We start from the raw sequence: 24,544 nt of genomic DNA on the forward strand, positions 1-24,544 counted from the left end.
GTTAACACAAATTTGAAATGTCAAGTTAGTTGTTAATTTATATGGCACCTTTCCTCCAGAAGCTCAAAGGGGTCTCATATTTTGATCTGCCTTTATTTTACCAGGTATAGGCTGGACTGAAAGGGAATGATTAGCTCAAAGTCACTGGGGAGTTTCTGTGGATGAAGGTCAACTTGAACCAGAGTCTCCCTGATTCTTAAGCATTCTATCTAGGCTTGGGACGATGGGAGGCAGTTTAAAAACATGTAATTGTATTTTAATCATTCTGCCTGCCCCAGCTTAGTAGATTTGTTTTTGATACTGAGCAAAGCATGTATGTAAACACTTGCTATTTATGTCTTTTTAAAATAGTTGTACTCTCTTATCTAAATAGTTTACTTCACTTTAATTGGGGTCAGCAGGATGTTGGACCCACTCACTGCAACTGTAGGGTATGTCTAATTCAAACGTAATTTATAAAGATTGATGGTGGCAGAAGAGAAATCATGGCTAGATAATAAGAGCAGCAGCACAAGAGAAATGGGAGGTGGTGGTGGTGTGGGGAGTTCAGATTTGGAAGTCCTCTGACAACCCAAAGATGAAATTGTGTTTCATGAACAGCTCAACAGCACACCCTATTGGCTCATTTCTAGAGACGCAAGAAACATTTGAAAATACAAGTTAAACAGAGATGGGAGGTCTCCCCTAAGTTGGTGCACAGAGGGGTGTCACCTGCAAAGAAACTTCAAAAGGTGGCAGTGGCTGTTTTCAGCTTTCCTCTTCCTGTCTTTTTCTTAAGCTTATTGAGAATGTAGTATCTAGCACCCTTCATTCTGTCCTGTTGGGGATAAACAAATGTACGCTACAAGGTTTTCAGCTGCCTCTCCTTTCTTGTGGAATTAAGTGTAACTTATGTTTTCAAAACTCTAATGCTTTTAGATCACTCTACACATATCCACCTTTGGAATTTTACAAACAAGTTTTAGGATTTTGGAAAATTCAAATCACATGAGAACTGACTTCAAGCAAATCAGTAAATTCTAAGCTCTCCTAAATAGCAATATCGCTTAGACTTATATACCATCTTACAATGCTTTACAGCCCTCTCTAAGCAGTTTACAGAGTCAGCCTATTGCCCCCAACAATCTGGATCCTCATTTTACCCACCTCGGAAGGATGAAAAGCTGAGTCAAACTTGAGCCTAGTGAGATTTGCACTGCCAAATTACAGGTAGCTGGCAGCCAGTAAAAGTAGCCTGCAGTACTGAACAACTATTGGATTTATGCAATTTAGATAATTTTAACTTGCTTCTTTAGCGATTCCTGGTAGATGTTTTAAGCAATCTCTGTCTTAACTATTTCCCTCACTAAGGTAAATTTTTAAGGCTTGATTATTCCATTATCTTTGGCAATCGAAGATGTAAATGTAGACAGCAAAATATAAAAGATCATCCAAAGATCTCATACAAGGGCAATGTTTTCTTTCTGAATGGATCTAGAGACGGACCAGGGTTTAAAAGAAGTATTAAGCCTCCTTGCATGTCCATCTTTACAAATATTATTAAAATACAAACTAATACACTGTCATATATGAAGTCATATGTAAAAGACTGGAACCAAGAGATCTTGAATTTGGAAAAAATACTGAAAGGAAAATGGCTGTGAATGCTTTGATCAAGCTGAAAAAGATATTGAGAACTTTGGAGAAAAATAACAGAATTGCCATGTGAATTGATGTTATAAAAATGCTTGTGAGAAACAGACATCGAGGAGGGAAGAAACAAAGCCGACAAAGCTTGACATTGACTCCAGGCCTCAATTTTTAAGTGAATGGATACAAAAATAAAATCATATAAAAGGTGCAGAATCAACATGACTTGAAATAGTATAGCATTAAACAGACTATGGTAAATACATTTTTAACAATTAGATTTTCTAACCTTACAACAAATGCTTCCCCCCAGGATAAAGCAATGAGAGTGCTTAGCAATTCTGGGAAGGTTTTAAAATGTACCTAAATGAAGCATATCATACCTAAGGAAAGGGTCCCAAAAGATTTTGGCACTCTTTTGTGCTGCTCCACTGATGCTAATGCTGCTAATCCTTGGCTATTTCTTTGCATTAACAGCTAACAGTCTTCATGCCAGCTGGAATTTTCAGGAAAATTGGCATGTTAAGAAAAACACCTTTTCTCCATTTGTTGTATAGGGGTAAACAGGGGATGAATAGAACCTCGGGAATCAGAAAGAAACCCTCTGGGAAGACTTGCAACACCAACACCCCTTGGCATTAGCAGACGAAACCAGCACTATAGAAGCAATACTATGGCTTGAGAAACAATACATTAATGGTACCCTTTAACTATGAGGTTTTTTTTTTAAAGTACTTTAAAAGCATGATACATGGCATTTCTCCTTCATTGCACAGAAAGGAATTTGGAAGCATTTTCAGGTGGTCTTATAGGCAAAACAGGGAACTGAATGACAAGCCACCTTAAGCTTTCTATTTGTCCCTATAAAACCGTATTCATTCATATAGATTCAGATTTCTATTTGTGTGCATGGATATGATATTTCTTTTCATTTATATTGCTTTCACATCCGAATCTACATATATTTCATCACATCTCTGAGTCTGCATACATCCCATTGATCAGGTAGTCCACTTGAGTGTAGTCTTTCTTTTTGTAGCTGTCATAGGCTTGTATGGCAAATAAGATGACAATTGTTACAAAAAACAGAACACCAAAGAGAAGCACTGCTAAGAGCAAATTGACATCTACTTGCCAAAAGCTATTTTCTTTATCTGTATCTTCCTGGGTTTTGCTTTGTATTGTACTTGTTGTTTTGGATAACATTTTTGGAGTTGTACTTGGGAGCACTGACAAAGGTTGTACAGAGGTTGTCCCCTTCACTGGTTGACTGGTAGACAATATTTGCTGTGAAGTGGTGATGTTGGCAGCTTTAGTAAACACAGGAGGAATTACCTTATCAGAAGTGGGCTTTATCCTGTCTGTTGTAACTGTTGGGAATTCAGCTGACTTTATTGTTGCTGCAGAAGTCGCTGCCATGGTTGTACTTGCAATTGTATGAATCCTGCTTTTGGCTGTTGATGCTGACGGCTGGAGGGTGGATGCAACTGTAGATGAGTTTACCACTGACTGAGAACCATTTCCAATGTTAACCGGTGCAGGAATGCTAGTTCTATGCAGCTTTTTTAAAGTTGTGGAAAGTGCTGGATAAGTTGCTATTGTAGTCAAAGCAGCGGTTGTCATAGTCCTGGGAAGCGGTTCTGTTGATATTGTTTTCTCAGGTATGCCTGATATTAATTTACTCTCTTGTGTCCCTTTTGCTTTTGTAGTACTTGCAATGCCAGTAGTACTGTCTGCTCCTTTTGTGGGAGTTAACCAAGGATGGCTGCTTGGAATACTTAGGGTGTTATTTAGGATGCTACCAGTTGAATTATTCTGGATTTTTGTCATGCTATTACTAATATTGATTATGGCTGTTGATCCTGCAACATCTTGGGAAACTCTAGCATTCACAAGGCTGGCAGTGGTTGTTCTCAAACTGGAAGTATTTTGTTTTGCCAAACTGGCATTGTTTGTGGAGTTGACTGTAGAAGCTCCCATTGTAGTCCTTGATATTAATAAAGGAGGCACTTCTGTGGCTTTCTGAACTGATTCGGAACTCTTCAGCACCTCCAACTCTTTATTCATATTTCCTGTATCATTTATCTCGTGGCCTGCTTCGTGTTCTCTTCTTTTACGAGTCACAAATTCTTAAAAAGCAAAAACCAGACCCATAATCAGAACTTCGACAAAAATGTTCATGGACAAGTTTCAACAGACAAAATTCAAGAATGGTACATAAAAGATAATGGATTTATCCCCAATTTGCTTACTGTGAATGAAAATCCCAGCCACCACTTCATATCTACCTATCTGTCTGGATGTATGAACTTGTGCACAGCACTTTTGAATTGATTGCATTCTATGCCTATAGGTTCAGATCCCTTTCTATCTTTTGTATTATTTCTTATATCAATTTTGGTTTTTTTAATGTATTTTAGAAATCTTAACATTAGAATCTGCTCTGGAGCAATAAGAAGTATATATTTGAATATATATTACATATAATACTACGTATTAAGGAAAACACCAGGGATATTTTTAAATAACTGGCCATGTAAATAATCTTTTTTACCTAAACAGGTGGCAAGGGCTATTCTGCATTTACAAAAGCAGATACCTTTGATGAAAAAATCAGGTGTATGCAAGCAGCTGCTATTCCAAAATTTGTTGTTTTCATCCACATCAGGCTGGCAGAACATTCAGCAGGTCATTAATTTGAAGGTGAACAATGAACAAGAACAATCAGCTGATTCTTGCCCTAGGCACAGCACAGGGCAATAGAACTTTAAAAGTCCTCACGTTGAGTTGTTGAGAATTGGATGGCATAGGAGTTTAATAATAACAGTATTTTGGGAGTTCTCCCCACAAATAGGTTGTGCCCTCCCTGTTTGTAAAACGCTTCTCAAACATACCAGAGATTCCTTTAGAGTCAGTGCCTCAGCAGTTCCTAGTGTATTTTTCTTCCAAATACCTTAACTGAGGGTTTGGAAAAAAGGGATAATATCTTAGATACTTCATGGGGAATAATTCTGGGGATATCAGTTGCTTTTCTTTCTCTGCTCTTAAAGCACATATGATGTCTTTAAGCACATTTGATGTGGAAATCATAATACAGTTCATTTAAATATTTGAGAGAAAGACATTTTAAAAGAACAAACTGGGGGAGGAATGTGCTTAAAGGGAAGAAAAAAAGATCCATACTTCTGACTGTTGGCTTCAGGAATTCATTCCATCTAACATGGTTGCTAAAATGCAGGAAATCTTTTAAGGATCAACAAAACCTACGCAGTCCTGATCATTAGAAACATATGGGCACCCAGTTACAGGGTTATTTCCCTAGCTCAATGGTTTCACACTTAGAACAGAGAACGTGGTGTAGAGCAGTGGTCCCCAACCTTTCCATCTTGGTGGCCCAGCCCAGGGTGTGTGTGAGAGAGTGGCAGGTGCACGCTCTGCTGGAGCTACTTTTAAACTCCAAAAATATATGAATGGTAAATATATGAGAGTCTTGTGAAATAGTCATTTACTTGTTATAAATTATTTTTAAAACCCAAAATATTCTGCTAAATTCACATTACCTCTCATTAGCTCTTTAAGATCTTGTCTGCTGGTATTCTGACATGCACTCAGCTGAGGACAGCGGAGAAGGACACAGTGGCTCTGATACAGCACCGACCAGCAGTAAGGATTATCTGGTGAATCGTAAAGAAATAACATCATTTGGAATAAGTCAAACAATGTATAGAAAAACAAATAACAGCCAACTTAGGGGTCCTCCCAGATGCTTTGAGATACAGTTCCAATTACTCAGTCAACCCGAAGCTGTAAGGCCAAAAGTAAGGCCAGTGTAAGAAGAGCTGAATTCCTTGAAGCAAGGATTTATTTATACTTTAGCAAAGTTAAATGACCACCATCCATTTCTGTTTCAGTTTTTCATTTGTTTCCTCCCCACAAATCTTTTGTGACCTTTTTGTTTCAGCAATCACTTGGAATGGCAATTAAAATGGAGCTCCCAGAAATATTTTATATCACATTAATTTTATCAACTAAACATCTTCCTTATGATTAAGATTCTGTATTCTTGTTTATAAGCAAATGCTATTCAGGAAAATGTCCACTGCAATGTTAGTTAAAACATTTAAGTAAACCTTCCATGTTAAACAATGCAAGGAATTTGGCACTGAATAGCTATTTAATGTTCCCCCTAATTATGTAACTAAAGAGAGGAAAATAGACAGATAATATAGCCAAAAGGACATGTCTGTTCTGTACTTCAGCCAGAGATAAAATGAAACAGGTAACATTGGACTAACTAGATTGAACAGCTGTCTGCAGAAGGACACATCTTGGGATGGGAAAAACAAATAGTTACGGGCAACTGAACTTGAAAAGGAGCAGAATTAAAGGTATGAAGAGTGACTAGAGAAATTGCTATAAGATTGTGAGAAGACAATTGCCTATCTGTGGGCTACTGGACTGAATTACATCAGGGAACATGGAATTAACAATGTGTCAACATCTTCTCAAAGACTTTATAGAGAGAGGAAAAAGAAGCTAGATCTCTGTCAGGCTTGATTAAACTCTAGAAGTCCTTACTTTACATAGCATTGGATGGAATGATTTCTGAACCCAAGATCAATTTTGATTTTAAGGGCTTTGCAAGCCCCAAAGCATGACATAAATATGGTAAAAGGGAGACAAAAAGATATGAACTTTTATCGAAGTGTGAAACACCTGGTTAGAGAGCAGGCTAAGCAATATAACACAACTGTGTAAACTAGTGGAATGCATACATGCTGCTCTAGAGCCCTTGTAGAATCGTCATTCGCTGGGGAAATAATGGCTTGTTTCCTATCTAACTAATGCAGTAAAATAATTTAGCTATCATTTACAGAAACCATAATTACAACAATGGAAAATGGTGAGGACATTATATTTCCCAAGAAAAACATTTAAGATGAATATTGGTAGACTGACCTTCATCTGTTGAGCCTTTACAAGCTTGTTCACAATGCTTTTCATTACTGAGCGGATATATGTGTGCTATTTCAGCGCCACTCTCTTTTAAAATGGAATTCCCATGATCAGACAAACATAAAGAAAGCAACAGGGAAAATACAACCCTGCTCCACATCTTCAAGGCCGGACTTGGAAAGGAACTTGGAAATTGGACACTGAGTGACGCAATCTGCCAAATGAAAAAATACATATTGCATTTTCCAAACACTGAATGTGGCATATTTAGGCTTCTTTAACAGTTTTGCTATTTCCTTTCTAGTTTTTAAAAAAAAGTTTTTACAACTGTTAAAAATCTGCAAGTGCTGTAAGTAAAATGATGCAACAATTCAACAGCAGCAGGCAGCTCAAATTTAGAGTGCAGTAGTCCTTGTCTTACGACCAGTCACTTAGCAAACATTTGAAGTTTCAACAGACCTTCAAAAAGATATTACGACCCAGATTCACAACAATCCCACTCCATGATCACATGATTACTCAGCAACCGGCCCACATTTTATGGCTGTATGCAGTGTCTCACAATCACAATTTATATTGCTTGCCAAAAAACATCTGCTTGTGGACAATGGGTTTGCTTAACAACTGCAGTGTTCGCTTATAACTGCCACAACCCCCCCCCCGCCCCCCCGAAAATTGAATCAGTCATGCAGGTATCTCGACTTAAACTATCATGACATATGACAAGAATTCCAGGCTAGGTAATTAGAAATTGAGAACGACTTGTATTCTTTATATTTCCAACCAATGACACGGGTGAATAGTCTGCAGCTTGCATGTGGCCCTGAATTCCTCCCTCTCTGCTGTTCAATGGTATAAAAGCTGGGGAGTGAGGAAGATTGAACGGGGTAGAACAAATTACTTTGTTTGGAGAATAAAGTCAAATGAAAATCCTTAGGCACTTTCCTACTCTCTCTCATTAAGTTGCATATCTAGATAGTTAGGAACAGCGATGAATTAGTTGGACAACTATGAACTGTGGAAATTCCAAAATTGCAAGGGAGAGATCTCATCTCATACGATGGGACACAGTTCATGACCCACAGGCACTGGCTATGTTGAACAGCACATTTATTTATTTATTTTTGAGAAGGGTGGGGAACCTGCCTTCTTGCCACCAGCAGGGAATCCTTACAACTGTACATCAGTGTACAGTTGTACAGGTAATGATTTGCTTGTTTCCAGCACTTTACTTATTATCCAAAATATAATCCTATATTGAAGAAGCCCAGTCATTTCTCTATCATTTTTACTGTACACCATCAAGATAGTTTCTTTCCCTCCATGAGAGAAATGGGCAGTTCTTAAAGATGGCAAACAAACAAACAAAAATATTCTCAACCAATCGAAGATGATTTTAAGGGTAAATTGTTTCCGTTCAGATAAAACAATCAGCAATTTGAACGGTCACTAAATGAACTGCTTTAAGGCGAGGGTTACCTGTACTATCAGGAACAGTCATAGAGAATACTTTGTAATGCTTTTCGGATTGCCTATTACCCTAATTTAACTGGTTGGCTTGAATTCTTCAATTGGAATATGTAATCACCTGGATAAAACAGCAAGAAAACATAAAATTCAAATGTTTTTAAGAATTTTCATTCCACTGTTTTGAAAATTCATACTTACCAACACAGGGCTAGGAGGCATTTGAATCGCTACTTAATTATGTTGGCTGTAATATTGCAAGAAGAATTTTGGTGCTAGCCATGCAGGACAGAATGATCTCACAACGTAAAAGCAGCTCCAAAGTCCCCCCTTAGCACCTAGAAAATATAAGCAGAACGAAGAAGCAATAATATATTCTCTGAAATTTTAATGACTCTTTTTGAGATAGTCCATTAAAAAAAACTTTATACAAGGCAAAAGCAAACATGCTCCATTTGTAAGATATTTTTAGTCTTGACAGGTTTCATTCTTTTTTGAAATATAAAAAAGGAAGGTAATCTTTCCAAATATTTTATTCTGTTCCTTGACACCTGGTGGACTGGAATAGCACAATATGCCTGGAAGAAAAAATATGTTTGAAATAGCAACTATTGGCATTTGCATCTATAGATGGTAAATGCAGTAAAATTCCAATGACTGTTTTGTGTATTATCATCTGCCTCTTGCACCAGAATGAGGCTTTTAAAAAAGAATTGACACAATACATCATGAAAGTGATTGTTTTAGGTTTCCCAGTAGATCTGCCATTAGGCCAAAGTTTCTAAAGCAGCAATCACAATAGAAATCATTATGCATTTCAATGACAGAAATATTCCCATAGAACATGTAAAATAATTTTGCCTTTGGGCTGAGGAACAGGCAGAATTTCTCTCTCCCCAAGGAAGAAAAGGGATCCTTTGGGATGCCAAGTAGTACTGAAAAAGAAACCAGAATTTGGCTCCTTGCTTAAAATCTCATTGCAATACAAAACATTTCAAGTCTGAATGTTGAGTATAAAAATTGTGATAGAGATGAGCCTGGTATGCAATATATGAATGTGGAAGATTTCATTCTTAAGTACTATATTTCTGAATATCTTTCCAAAATGTTTCAACCTTAGCAGCAATCTTCTAATTCACAGTAACAACCACTCATTCAGCAACCATTTGAATTTGCAACGCTGCCAAAGGCTTGGTAGTTGTAACTGGACCTCATATGTACAGCATTCATGGCTTCCCTGCAATCAGATGGTTGTGATTTCTGATCTTTCCTGCAGGCTTCCCACAATCAAAGTCAATGGAGAAGCCAGTAGGAAGTCAGAAGTTTTGATCGCATGACATCCTCACTTTTCAACTTGCACAGGCTTCTTTTAATGATGGCAACTGGGACTGCTGGAACTGTTGTTGCTATCTGGACAGGTAAATTTGATTTTTTGACTTATGATTGCATTGCTTAAATACTGAGTTTCCACTTTCTATTAGCATCGTTAAACCAAGACTGTATGTATCTAGTGACAGAAGCCCATAAACCATCCTCATAAAATGTAGTCTATGCATGCTAACAAAAAGAGCTCACAAACATTGCATCTTAAAATAGCTTTCCCCTAACTGGTGCCCTTTAAAGCCGCAACTTCCAAAATTTCTAATCACTACCTAAGATGGCTAGGAATCAAAATAATTCCAGTTTGTTTAAGCACATCTGAGAAACTATTTTTTATGAAATAATGTTCAAGAGACAGAACATCTGAGAAAAACTCCCTAAGGAAGATTATCTCAGAAAAAAAGAGTAATAAACACACTCGTAGCAGAATGGTAGATGGCTGATATCTATGAGGCGAGAGCACAAATCAAGCTCAAAATAAAGCAGCGTAATACCATCTGTATACAAAAACTATGGTCCACTGGATCATTCCTCTTAGTAGAGAGATTTTTATTTACCCATCACATTTCAAAACTCTTGTTCACCAAAACATTATAGAAGCTTCTAGGCTCCATTGCTCTTTGAAAATTTCAAGCAAAAAGTGCCCTGAGGTACAGTTCAGTTTGTGATGCGACTTGATTTGGAATATCTGAAATAGACAAGTTTAATATAAAGGAAAATGAACTGGTAAGCACAATCACACTAATAAGCAGAATTAGACAATAAATCTATCAATATAAATACCAGCAAGGAATAAATATCTACTTTGAAACCAGACTGTTGTTCTGCAGGGCCTAAACAAGACTAAAAAGCACAAGTTAAATTAAAATGCACAGTATCCATCTGGGAACAAATTCTTTGCTTTTCATACTCTGTTGGGGAACTTGAAAGAGCTACAATGCAAAGCTCAGCTCATGAGGGACTCCAGTTGGACATCTGCATTCAGGCAGAAAGTGATCTCCTAATTACAGGTGTGTTTCCTTCCTTCCTTCCTTCCTTCCTTCCTTCCTTCCTCCCTCCCTCCCTTCCTTCCTTCCTTCCTCTGGCATGCTTTACAGGCTTGCGTTGCTTCTGCTGAAATGCTCTAAATCAGGGGTGTCCAACCTTGGCAACTTTAAGACCTGTGGACTTCAACTCCCAGAATTCCTCAGCCAGACTTTCCACAAGTCTTAAAGTTGCCAAGGTTGGACACCCTTGCTCTAAATGTCTTGCGGTTTTCTTGTGGTTCTAACTTATTCCAGGGGTACAAATTGGTTGAAAAATGAAGGTTATTAAGGTATTGCCATTAAACTATGATGTCTACATTCAGTAGCAACCATAAGTTAATAACAAGTAAAGATCCCATGATGGACAAAATCATAACCATAGATTAGAAGAACTGCCAGAGGTTTTCAAATGCTCTTCAGATAAATGATAAAACAGGGTTTTGTTGATGTTTTATGTAGGTCTGGATTCATTGAAATGTATTCTTCACAGCAACTGAAATCTACTGTTGGAGGAAGATCTTAAAATTTAGCTGTTGTTTCAACAGTAAAGGCTAGCCAGAACTTAAACAATACAATTTCTGAAAGCACTTTAAGGCAAAATACTTTTTGCACACCTAAAAAAACTCTTCCTGTACCTATAACACTAAACATTTTAGGGAGCCTTTTTCACAACTGCTTCCAATTTTGTACACAGGGTATTTTGTTTTGTTATTAAACAATTAGACATTACCACCTGCTTGCAGTAATCCAATTGGAGTCTATTAGAAGGCATTAGAAAAATCTCAATTTAAAATAGTAAACTTTACCACATTTTTTCTCAGGTGGTTAAGTATAATGTACAAAATAACTTTAGTAGGTAAAAAACACAATACTAATTTATTTAAGAAAATTTATATGGCTGCCCAACTCATTCTCAATGACTCTGGGAGATTCACAAAGATAAATATCCAATATACAAACAATAAAAAACAATAACTCCCCACAATATTCTGTTGTTTATTCTGTATGCATTTTGCTGTCTATTGAACAAAAGACCTATGTTCAAAATGGCATCTTAGTTTCTGTTCATTGAAATAATGTTCGATATTCCTAAACTTTAATGTTTAAACAGATGTTTTCTATATGTTCTGTGTATAAAGTCTCTAATATAAATATGGGAGCAGTTTATATTGCACTTTAATAATTACAGAATGCTGATATAGTTGTTGGGACAGTTGTATGTTGTACAGAATACAAGAATATGAACAGGAGGAAACTGAACAACTGCAGAAATCTGGACAACAGTTTATATTGCGGGGGGGAAAGAGCTAATATGTTAGTAAAATACAATTGCTAGCCCCAAACCAAGCCATATAGTTAGCAATGAGAGAAGCTAGGTGTTTATCAATAGCAGGTTGAAAGAATTAAACCAATGACCATACACATCGCTGTTGAAATCTAGGGTGCAACAATCAAGCCATTGGGTCACCTTTCCCAACTCGAAGCCTCCAGATGTGTTGGATTGACAATCCTACTGTCATCAGTCATCATAGTTCAAATATGTCTTGAATGTACCAAGTTAAGTAGCCTTCTTTACAGCATTTTTCTGACTATTATTAAAAACACAAGATTGGTCACAATCAAATTTATTCAGACAGTTTTTCTCTACTTCAAATTTCTGACATTAACCCTGGAGAGAAAGAACATCTCTACTCAGGTATGAATTTCTTGCAGAGTCATAAGCAAGCTGTTATTTTAGCATCAACTTTCTCACTGTACTGCTAAAAAGTAAATGCAAATATATTTCGAGAACCACATTAGGACAAATCAACATTTCCAAGATGTAGCTTTTGGTTTTCAATTATTTATTCTTCACTTTTTTGAATGCATTTAATTATTAGTATATTGGGCATATTAAGAAGCAAATTTTATTTAAAAAATTAAAATATGCCACAGGAAGACAACAGACTTCACCTGGCAGAAATTGTGTGATTGATGCCTTGACAAATAGAGAAAGGACAACTTCTTTAGCAAGACTGAAAGGTGGTAATGATGGACTGATGATTTGTCATTCCAACCCTTTGGACTGTGAAACTATCTCTGAGTAACATGGAGTAACAGGGTTATGACAGTACTACTATGAACACTCATATGCTTTGATAACAGCTTTTACTGCTGTCCACATGGAAAAAAATGATGCAACCAAGCACAGCTGCAACTGGATCCTATTATGAAACTTTTTAAAGGAAATGATAAGTTTTGAAACAAAGAACTTAATGGAAAAAGATATAAAGTACTCTGAGATAGACATAATTGTTCTGTTGCTGTGCTGACTAAATCAGAAATAAAGAACAGGAACTGATGAACCAATTTATGTTTTTGAGAAGGGCACTGCTCACAAAGACTGGAAAATATATCAAACAGATGTCAAGCTTCACAATCAAGAGGATTTCAAAATTAAATTTTGGTGGACTGAGAAATTAAGAGAGGACCGATGTTAAGAACCATAACACTACTTCCTCTAACAGGAAAAGAATGTTACTGGAACATTAGCTGACAATTTTCAGCATCTTTAAAGTAATATACAGAGCAATCAAAAGGATGAGCTCAAGTTTCTAAAGAACTTGACATCATTTTAGAGGCAGACTTGTTAGGATGATACCCATGAACAGAATATAATAATTTAAATTATAGTAATTTAAATTTAATTTGTTTAAACAAAAAATAAAAAGGTTTGCTCCATATGTTAAACGGGCCCACACCTGTATATAAATAAAAAAAATTACAATCTTCTAGAAAACATTTAGATGAAAGAAATGGAAAAAGAAATTTAAAACAGTACCATGGCTGGAATGTATTACTGACCACTTAGCACAGAGAAGATAAATAGGATGTGTTCCATGAGTGAATTGTGACATTCCATGAAATTAGCAATAGCAGTAGCGCTTAAACTTATATACCGCTCCATAGTGCTTTACAGCCCTAAGCGGTTTACAGAGTTAGGATATTGCCCCCAACAATGTGGATCTTCATTTTACCAAAATTGGAAGGCTAGAAGGCTGAGTCAACCCTCAGCCAGTCAGAACTGACTGCTTGCTGTGGGCAGAGTTACCCTGCAATACTACATTCTAACCACTGTGCCAACAGGGCTTAAATGATGGTTACTGGGAATTTTAATTTCCTCAATGCTTACTAATCAAATGTATAGGCCACCTCAACCACAATTTATAGCTTAAACAGTTTAAATCAAATGAAAATAAACAAAACTCCCAAAACTCTAAATCCAAGAATCAGCTTAAGGTGGCAAGATAACTAAAATAAAAATAAAAATAGCTGTTTAATGAAAGCACTAGGTGACAATGAGGTCAGTGGATCTGCTTAATTTCTAATTTGGATCATCTTCTTTCAGGAGAACAGATGAAAAACCGTGAGCACCTTGAAGTGGTAGAATTGCAGGTGCTAAAGCGCTTAATAATAGATGCTGACTTCCTGTTACATTTTAAAATCCTGGGAACAGGAGCCGGGGAATTGAAAGGCTACCTATATAAGGCAAATGAAAGGAACCAGAGGATTACAGGCCAGATAAACATAAATATCTAGGAGATTCTAGAACATGATATACGGTAACTAATTTAGTCTGTAAGTTCATTGAAAGTGATATAATTACTACAGGTCAATGAGATTTTCTCAAGAACAAGATCAGCCATATCACACTGTATTAAATAAACCTCAAATCTGTGGGTTGGGTTTGCTAAGGTCAAAAGCAAAGATTACAGCATTGTGTGATATGTAAGCCCATCTTATCTCCCATGGTGGGAGGAGATGGGAGGAAGTATCTAGGATAAATATTTGTCTGTGGCGGAAGGGAAAATACCAGCCTGCTAGTGGTAAAGCCACAGCAGCAAAACATGAGTACCTGCAGATTCAATGCTTGCTGAGCATAAAGGCTGCTCTGAAGAAGAGGGAGGTGGAGGTTAGAAAAGGTTGAGGGAAATGCCAGAGGATGACAAAGAACATCTGCTGGATTACCCTTATCAAACCTTTTAAACAAATTCTCCACTTCATTGTGCTGCCCAGCCAGGACTCGGTTCATTTTCAGGGGTGTCCAACCGTGGCAACTTTAAGACTTGTAGACTTCAACTCCCAGAATTCCTCAGCCAGCTTTGCTTTGAATTCTGGGAGTTGAAGTCCACAAGTCTTAAAGTTGCCACAGTTGGACACCCCTGGCTTAGACAGAGAAGAGAGCTGTTTCCTCACACTAGAGAGCTTTTACTCAGAAAAAAAGAAGCCAAAGACTACTCAAGAAGTTACTTATATGCTCAAAGACTGTGATTGGAGAATTTATTGGTGTGTTGATGTGACAGCAGGACAACAAGTCTCAAATACTTGCTTCCAGATTCACCTACTTCCTTACTACTTTGACTTCTTGAGTCCCAAAGACTCAAAGCTGTTTTCAACCGGTCCCTCAAGGATTAGGAAGAATATGCTTCAGCGGGTCCTCTACTTCTTGGGGAGTCTGGTGTTTCCTTTCTATTACAGGTAATTCTTATTTAGCAATTGCAACTGGGACCTGGCAACTTGGTCACTAAATGAAACCATGACTGTTCTTATGGTCTTATTTCAACTTTTCTTTTCTTTATGGATCTGCTAAGTTCACAAACATGAGGACTGGTCACAAAGATACTTTATCATCACTGTTGTAACTGAGTGGTTGTTATACAAGTTGGTTACTACTTCTACTTGCTAGTCAGCCCCCCCAAATCTTTTTTATCTTTAAAATCCTTTTAGTAAGGATTTTCGCTACAGGAGGTTTTACCAGAGAAAAGGCAGTCAAGAATTTCCTTTTTCTGATTGAACACCACCTGACTCCAGTTGACTAGTACAGCTCACAAAGCAAGGATGTCACACAGGCATATAAAACATGTCAATCATACTGGTACATTCTGGACAGTCGTCAAGGGCATCCCCATGCAGAGTGTACTGCAATAATCAAGCCATAAGGTGACTAGGGCTACTTACAATTGGATGTTTCTCAATAAAAAAAGACCTCTTATATTAAGCCTTCGTCATATATTAATAAAATATCAATGGCTTTATTATGCTAATCTCATGTATATATCATCGTTCCAACATACTTTACACCCAAGCTATAATTGTTCATAAAACAAAACAAAAACAAAACCTAACATGAATACATGTTTATTTTTCATGGTTATGCATAAACAGAGTATGATGCAGGAAGGTCCAAAAATGCACTTTTTAGTGACACATCAATAGTCTCAACTCGTGTGTCAAGAACAGGAAGGAACTGGATGAGATCTTCATCTACAAATAATACTTGTTAACACAAAGGCTGGACTTGAGTTATGATATTGGAGTGGAGATGCAAGTTGACTCTTGCTTAAACATAAGATAATTCAATTCACAACCGTGACTACGCCTCAAGTTTTAGACATGTGGGAATCTAGGTAAGTCTCCCAGTGTTACATATAAGCATCATATTATAATGCTTGAAATTACTGCAAGAGGTCACAAAAAACAAGTAGTGTAGCAAAATATTGGAACTGAAAGGTCCAAAATCCCAATAAGAGATACACATTTAATTAACTATTCAAGGGAATTGGCAAATGGAGCCACTCCTTTACAGTTAAAGGTTTACATATGAATAGAAAGTACATTTGAAAGTTTAGCCATTTGCAAAAAAATAGAATTGGCTTGACAGCACAAGGAACATTTCTTATCAAACCAAACTGGAATCAAGCACGTGTGAATTAATATCACAAAAAAGATACTTCTCTAGACTGCATTTATACTGATATTAAGCAGAGGTTCAGAAACATTACCTTGTGGTTTCTAACAAAACATATTGGATAGTTGATCTTATTCATCGCAATTAAGATTTACACACACTTCGAAGTTTCAGAAGAACAGCCTCCAGATAAGGACTTTGAACTCTTTGCTTGTAGGTTGTTTACACAAGATCAAGTGTCATGTATTTATGGTGGACTTTTCCCAGCTATAATTACTAAAGTAAACAGCCTATCCTTCCATTCCTTTATAGCAGAATTCTGTTGTTTGGCAGCTTAACATAATCAGTATGAGGATCCCACTAATTTCCCTTTAGTCTAATGACATTAACATAATTATTCAAGACATGCAACATGTATGAGTCTTCTCTACCAGGTGCCTGAGATGCATTGGGCAGCATGTCTTGTAAATTCTTGTCAGTAGTAATCCATAGCCTGCTGACAGTGCTGGCTGGGAATTATGCAAGTTATAGTCCAACATGCAACATTATACTTGGATAGGGAAGTATCTAAGTTCTCAACTCTAACAGTAAGGCCCAATGACATTACATCTGGAGTTCCTATAAAGAGCAGTCTAATCACAGGAAACTCCTGCTTGGAGAAAATGCTACAGTCTTCTGAGATGTGCACTGAGCTATGCTTTCCGGAATAGTATGCAAGAAGTTGCCAAGAAATATTGCAAACTATGCAAGAATGTTCTCATCTCTTACATGAAATAAAGGATTCCATTGACGTGTGGGTAAAATCCAATACACCAGCTTTTATTTAAACACATGCAATTCATTGCGGCATACCAAGAACTATTGCTGTCAGTGGTGCCCTACTGAATATGCAGGATGCGAAGCAAATTATTTTCTTCACTGCAATCTTTCTTCTCTCTGGACAAACTTAATAATGGTCCTAGAAATCACATGCTTGATTTCAAACTTTTCCAGCTTTAAACTCCCTGCTAAATTTAAGTTTCAACATTTGATCTACCTCTTTTTCACAAACAACCGCTACTGAAGAAACTCACAATGAAACAACAACAAAAAACTTACTGTAGCATTTCCAGTTGCCAGTGGAGCTATTGATCCTGTATCAGAACAAAAAACAAAAACCAGAAACCAGGCAAATTTATCTTTACTGAGGGTTTTCAGTCTCTGGTAATCTATGTAAAAAAAAAAGAGCAAGGGAGATGGAAGGGAAATCTAACACTGATAAATTCCAGAGCTGTATTATAATAGATGATGATACCAATAAAGGATAATATTTATAGCTCGTGGTTTGAAATGAGGGTCCTTGGTGCTCTCTGAGCTTGCTTGTTTTCTTGCAAACATTTCATTACCCTAACTAGATAACATCATCAGTGCTAATAAAGAGTGCTGTTTGCTGTCAATTTATAGACATAGGAATATAAATTGACAGCAAACACCACTCCTTACTAGCACTGATGATGTTACCTAGTTAGGGTAATGAAACATTTGCAAGAAAACAAGCACGCTCAGAGACTGCCAAGGACACCTCAATAGAGGAGTTCTATCAGATTTGTAACAGAATATGTATAATTTCACATTAACTTAAATATAAGAAATACAAATTGCACCCCCCCCTCCCCTGGTAATTTTCCTCAACAAAAAAGACAACCATGTGGGGATGGTAAGTAACATTCCCTAACCAGGCAGAGAACAGAGCTGGCATGCCTAGATATCCAATCACTTAAGCTCCACCAAGATCAGAGTTGCATCATTAATGTGAGTCACAGCTGAATGACTGGACAGTTACCAAAACAATACTTTACTTGGTGAGAGTATTGGAGAAGCAATTATTAATTATGGATCTTATACTCACTCACAGAATTGCTATGTTGTGTGGCCCAGACACTCCAATATGGCAACCGCTGGATATACTATCACTACGATTCCCACCTTATAAAGTAGTTTGGCCCAATATCCTCTAAAGTTATGTGGCATAAAGAGAACCGTCTCAGCTGTATCCCAGATGCTCTTAAACATGGTTGAATATTTCCAGAAGAAATACACATACAGTACATGCATAGATAAATGGTTGTCTTGAAGCACATTTCACACTGATTAATCAAAGTTTTTGAAGTCTCACAAGGTTCAGATATAAATGGCTAGATGATGCAAGAATTAACACTAATGAAAGGAATGGACCCAATAAACTTAGGCAATGCAAAGTAAGCGTTTACTTCGGAGCATTCAAGCACTGCACTTTTTTTTCATTCCAGTGAAGTACTTTGCATGCAAACATGGCCTCATGAAAAATAATGTCTTGCTCATAATTTATCCTTTATTGCTTCTTCTTTGTACCAGATAGAAGCCCAATTTGTTTAAGGCAAGTGATATAGTGGTTCAGTCTAACCAGATGAGGTAAGAATTGGATAAAGGGCTCAGATCAATCAGAGTTTCTGCATAAGAAAAGCTAAGAACAACACTGAAGCAACACTGAAGGAAAGCACTAAGATAGAGAACCTAAGACAGATAAAAGTCTTAAAGTTTTAAAGTTTTAAAACTGTTTCTCACAGTATTTTATAAGAGGCATATTCCTAACCTGAAGTCATCAGAAAATAAAGATATTACATTTTGTGAATAGTATGTCTGGTCCTCTGAAGAGGAACTACCTCCGCATTTCTCTAGTGTTGAAAACCAAAATGCAAACAAACTAGAGGAAGTATTGTCACAGACATTGACGTCTTAACAAAAATGTTTTATGATGTTTATACATTTGAAAAAAAGGTGTGTTAGCTTTTGGAAGCCACAACTTTTTCCTTATTCTTATGACAGTGCGCCAAATGTTTTAATACGATGTTGGAAAAAATGCTCTGAAAGAACATTTGATGCTACCTAGCAGAATGAAATCAATGCCATATACAGGAGAACCTCTGGTCACGAATGCTTCTGACCACGACCAAATCAGGTGACAACCAAAAATTGGGCAAATTTTTTGCATCTGGTCGCAAACAAATACTCAGGTGGTGATCAAACACAGCCACAGTGATTTCCCCTTCCACGCCATTTTTCTTTGTATGTGCATATGCAGTCAGTCTCGTTTCTGGTCACGACCAAATCAAGTTGTGACCGAAGTCATGGAATGGATTACGGTCGTGACTAGAGGTTCTACTGTAAATCTAAAACTACCTTTATTGGGACGGTAATAGTAGCAGAATATTGAATGTGCTTTCTGCTTCCCTCACTTTATCTTCACATGAATTAAGAAAGGGCCTGACTGATATATTTTCTCAAATTAATTAGTTAGAATGGACTTAAGCCACTCTTGTCAGTTTGTTGTCTGGGTGGCTGCTCTTTGGTTCTCCAAGACCATTCCTTATATCCTCTACAAATTGCAACAAGCAGCTCCTCTAGCTATGTTTTGTCATACTTTATCATGGAGTACCTTAATTTTTCTATCAGCATTTACTCCCTCTGGCCAATGATAGAACACAATCCACCATAGTTTTCTCCTAAATTACAAATTTTATATACAAAAAATGAAAGAAAATATTGTATTTTGCAAAACTGTTGTAAACTGAATTTTTCTTCACTGTTGAACTGTAAATTATGCAACAAAAATATACATCTTTCAACATGTTCTCCCTGCTCCCCTAATGTTTAAAACCACTTTAAATAATCCGATAAAGGGTCATTTTCTTAGCACTGATTTGCAGCAAGGATTCTCAAGTATCTTAAAACAAAAAATAAACTGGCTTCTGAAAAACAGGCCTCATAGTTACAAACACCAGATGTGTGTGGGAGGAGAGAAACTGTTTTGAATGGAAGTACAGAGAAAAACCAAATTTCTCTAGGATAATAATATTAACAATGAAAAAAGCCTGCTGTTAGTCACACTATCACTGTACTCTCTTTATTTCTGATTCTGTTCCATGGAGAAAATTACCACATGAAATGGTACAGTTTAACCCTGTAACTGTATGAGTTAGGCATAACGGAGTTCTTCATGCAAGGAAGGCTTGTTGGCTTTTCAACTAGCTTTCAAATACTCACCATTAAACTACTATAATAGAGCTAGAAAGGGGCCCCACAGGTAATCCTCAACTTACAGCTCATAGTTATAAGGGCACTGAAAAAAGTTTTTCATACTTAGAACAGTTGCAGCATCCCCATGATTAAGTAATCAAAATTTGGGCACTTGGCAACTGGCATGTATCTATGACAGTTGCACTGTCCCAGGGTCATGTGATCAATCTTTGCAACTTTTACAGACAGCTTCTGACCAGCAAAGTTAATGGGGGAAGCCAGATTTCCTTAACAACTGCACAGTTTCCCTTAATAAGTGTAGTGATCTCCTTAACAACTGCCAAAAAAGGTCATATATGAGATGCAACTCAATCAACAACTGCCTTGCTTAGCAATGGAAATTTTGGGCTCAACTGTGGCCATACATTGAGGACTACCTATATATTAAAAGGGTTTTATTTATTCTCAGAAAACTCCCAGAGAATCCCTGGAACATTTTAAATAGTGCATAAAAAGAAGAATTACACACACAACCACCTTGTTCTTAGAATAGTTTGAATAGCCTTTAACCTGACCTTATTTTAAGTTAGCCTTGAAGACCAAGCACATTCCCCCAAGCCCTGGATTAGGGAACGTGACTGGTCTTTTGGGGGAACATGGAAGTTGGGAATTGTGTTTTTAATTGCTTTTTCAAGATAACTTGGTTTTTATTGGTTATAGTATCATTTTTAACATTACATGTTGCCTGGAGTAGGTACAGATTTAACAGTTTTGGAAATCTGACTGATGTATACATAAACAATAAGAGACATGCATTTATTATTATTTTCAAGAAGCAACTATGACATGCATTTATTAATCACAAGGAACAACTATTATAGAGGTGACCAAAAACAAGGGAGATGGTTGTTTAATAATTGTGATTATTAAGCTAATATTGATGTGGATGCCAACAGAACAATAGCCAATATAGGACCATTAAGGGAAATAATATCAACACATTCAGAACATTCTCAAGTTTGCAAAAATTCAAGTCATCCCCTTAGAAGTGGAATTTCATTTTGAGAAATGGGAGAGACAGATGTAATGTTGACTCATTACAAGGACTCATTACATTTGGAGTTTTAACTTCAGTCATGTTTTAGAAATTTCAGAAGATTCTTAACAATTTGGATGCATATCTCTGCGTAAAAGATTTCCATTTAGGGAGAAAAAAAAGAATCCTTTTTACTAAACACTATAGTTCCATAGTCACATTCAGTGAAATGTCACGGCCATTATTCAACATTTATAGAAGTTCCATCTGCAGATTATTATTGCATTTGTTCTGGGCTTCACAGACGGGTTGAAATTTAAATATTTTAAATAGTTAAATATTTGAATGTGAAAGGGGAAGCTCTCCCTTCTTCCTTACCTTGTAACACATATTCTCAGCATAAGAGAAGGTAATGGGGACAGCGTGTCTTCAAAAGTTATACAATCAGCTGCTCAGTTCTTGTGAGATCAAGACTGGATAAAAAGAAGCAGAAAGTAAAGAATTAATCACAAGCAACACCACAATGTTTTGGATGCCTGATAGAATTCCTGAATACTTTAAAAGCCTGAAATAAAAAGTAGAAAGAAAACATTAAGACCATTTATCAGTTTTTAAGAAAAGGACTTTAACTATATTGCTATACAGAATGGTTATCTCCAAAAAATAGATTTTGTGCCTTTCAGATAGAACAAAAAAGAGCAGAAATCCTCAACTTTGGAAGCTGATGGGCACCTTTAGAATATTAAGAATCTATAGTAATTCCTTTACAAAATGGCAGCTTAGAAATGCAGGATGACTAAACATATTAACATTGCATACTACTGATCCAACACATGGAACCTGGCCTCAAGCATGTCACAATCAAATAGTAAATACTATATATACTTGATTCCATGAAAAAATAATTCAGACAAACCCATGTATTCTTAAGAAAATCACAGCTGATCCAATACTCAGAAGAATGGAGGCAATCAACATGCCTTGTCCTTGGGTTGTAAAACTGAAACAGCCAGGATTTAGTTAAGAACTGGTCCAAACTATAAAACAGGCAGATCATAACAGCCCGTCCTAAAGATACAATTGTATGCTCTTTGTGCTCAGTTAACACAGGAACACTTGCTATGCTACATACAGATTTGCCATGAGCCCAAGGGTCATTCTCTATATAGATTCAATCTGTACTGCAATTTAGATAGCTGAATGGATAGCTTATGTCAGCAGTTACTAGCAGTTCAAACATTTTCTAAGTAGATAAGCAATCTGAGGTAGTTATCAGCACAATGCATAAAATATACATCAAACAAATATAAGTATCTTGCAGGAATTTCCAGTCCCAACAGCCTTTTCCAACTGCAACTATCAAAACAAGCATTGGGGAAGGGGTCTATTCAGATTATACTTCAGCATGTACAAATATTATAAGATATTTTGTACTGTTATAAAAGATGACCAGGATAAGCATTCTGCCCCAATGAAGAATTTAATGCTACATTTAGATGACCAATACAGACTGAAAGTTGTTGATTGGATTTGTATCACTCACACCTTTATTTTTCAGAACTTTAATATACATTGCAAAGAGGCTTTGGTGCAGCATCAGAAGGCTATAGAAACATCTTCAAAGCTCATGCTCTTGGTAGCAAAATAACCATCGGTACATGAAAAATAACTACATGGACCTTAGCTAAAAGTGCCACAGCTTCAAGGAAATGATGCAACAGACAAAGCATGGACAAAAAGTGGATGAATTTAATTCAAACAGACCATAATGTACAGAAGAGGATAAGCTTATGTTAATAAGCTCTGAACTAATATAGAAATTTTAAGTCTGTATGCCTATCTATACATTACTCATGGTTATATAAATATCAATAAATTTCTGCATAGTTTGCTAGGTATACTGTTTTTTTAAATATAACATTTAAAGCAAAATGCACCACGAAAAGAAGCCAAAGCATCCAATATCAAATTATTAAACAGCATATTATAGCTCATTCATTTCTCAATGTCAGGATGTTTTCTCAACAGTATTTTGTGAATGATTTCTCGTGCATAATTATGACTTAAACAACTCCAGAATTGTAAGGGGAAAAGCTTCTGAATTGGGTAAGAGCACGGGGATTATCCAGGGATGCTTTTTTTTTTATGTCTGCCTCGCTCTGCTGTTTCATCCTGGATCACACTGGATGCAAGTCATTTTCTTTTTTTTTTTTCAAATTTCTTTTTGCAAATTAACAACACTTCCCCCATGTACTATTATTGGCACTGTATATAATAGTATCAAAGCGGTTTTGATAAAACAGCATCCCCTCAGGAACAGGCAGAGCCGCGATTGAAAACGCTACTTTTAGAATTGCAATGACACACATGAGGCAGAAATGTGAGAAGAGCTAAGCAGCTCCAGGCAAATCACGCCAATCGTTAGGATTGTGTCTTCCCAGGCTCGCAAGTCCTGCCTTCAGAGCCGGGTGCCCTGGAGAACATGGGAGATGTAGTCCAATTCAGCCGGGGCACATCAGGCTGGGAAAAGACGCCTTAAGATTTACTTTTGTCTCTCGATACTTTAAGAGGGAGGATGGGAGAGGGAAAAAGTAGAAACGGCCGGTCTATCTGCTAGGGCTAGAGAACGCGAACAAAGCGGCGAAGCCCCTTGCCAAAACCAAACTTAGATCCCGCCCTTTGCCAGTGCTGGCACGACGAAACTGTGCAAACTCCAGGCACAACTCATCCCTCGCCGACGGGGAGTGGTAAGAATTGGCCAGCGCGGCGCCTGCGGTATTTCGCCAGCGGAGAAGGCATTCATTCAAGAGTCAGGCAAGGCTCCCTGCAAAATGGTTAGAAACCTCGGGCATTGGCTTTTTTCCCTTAAAGAAGCCCAAAACGGACTCCAGGTTAGAGGAGCTGCAAGAACCCCTCTCCCGCCCGCTTCCTGCACCTCCGCTCCTCCAGAGCAGTCCCAACAGGTGGCAAGGCCAGGGACTCCCACCGCGTCCCCCGAAGGGAAGCCTGAGAAAGTACCGAGCACATTAGTCCGCCCTCCCCAGATTAGTTTGCCGCATCCCACCTCCGTCCGACGGGCCCGCTGGGAAGGAACGCGCGTTATGAAAGCAAATAGCAAGAAACACAGCCGCCCCCCACCCGCCCGCCACCACAGCACATGCCTTCACAAAGTCCCGCCCCTCCACTCCTTAAGCTCCGCCCAGAATTCCATTCAGCATCGGCCCCAACTGGCAACAAGACCCGCCTTTCCTCCGCAGCCTCTCCCTCTGACTCCCCGCCCCTCGTTCC

At 37.5% G+C, this 24,544-nt stretch overlaps 1 protein-coding gene across 4 annotated transcripts; it reads right to left on the reverse strand.

Moving 5' to 3' along the window:
- Positions 1 to 1,780: 1,780 nt before the first annotated feature.
- C1H11orf24 (chromosome 1 C11orf24 homolog) lies at positions 1,781 to 24,544 on the reverse strand. Of its 4 annotated transcripts, none has more exons than XM_087919747.1 (6): positions 24,418 to 24,544; positions 21,635 to 21,729; positions 8,254 to 8,390; positions 6,589 to 6,799; positions 5,190 to 5,303; positions 1,781 to 3,758 (listed from the first exon to the last, which is right to left on the reverse strand). In XM_087919747.1, the coding sequence occupies exons 3-6, from the start codon at positions 8,272 to 8,274 to the stop codon at positions 2,599 to 2,601; spliced, it is 1,506 nt and encodes a 501-aa protein (XP_087775873.1). In that variant the 5' UTR covers positions 8,275 to 8,390; positions 21,635 to 21,729; positions 24,418 to 24,544; the 3' UTR covers positions 1,781 to 2,598. The 4 variants fall into 4 exon arrangements, with proteins under 4 accessions (XP_087775873.1, XP_026562456.1, XP_087775880.1 ...); XM_026706671.2 differs by having other exon boundaries at positions 24,321 to 24,445; XM_087919754.1 differs by having other exon boundaries at positions 24,275 to 24,430.

Source organism: Pseudonaja textilis, chromosome 1 (assembly GCF_049901715.1).
Source record: "Pseudonaja textilis isolate UNSWEBS1 chromosome 1, rPseTex1.2, whole genome shotgun sequence".
Taxonomy (NCBI): Eukaryota; Metazoa; Chordata; class Lepidosauria; order Squamata; family Elapidae; genus Pseudonaja; species Pseudonaja textilis.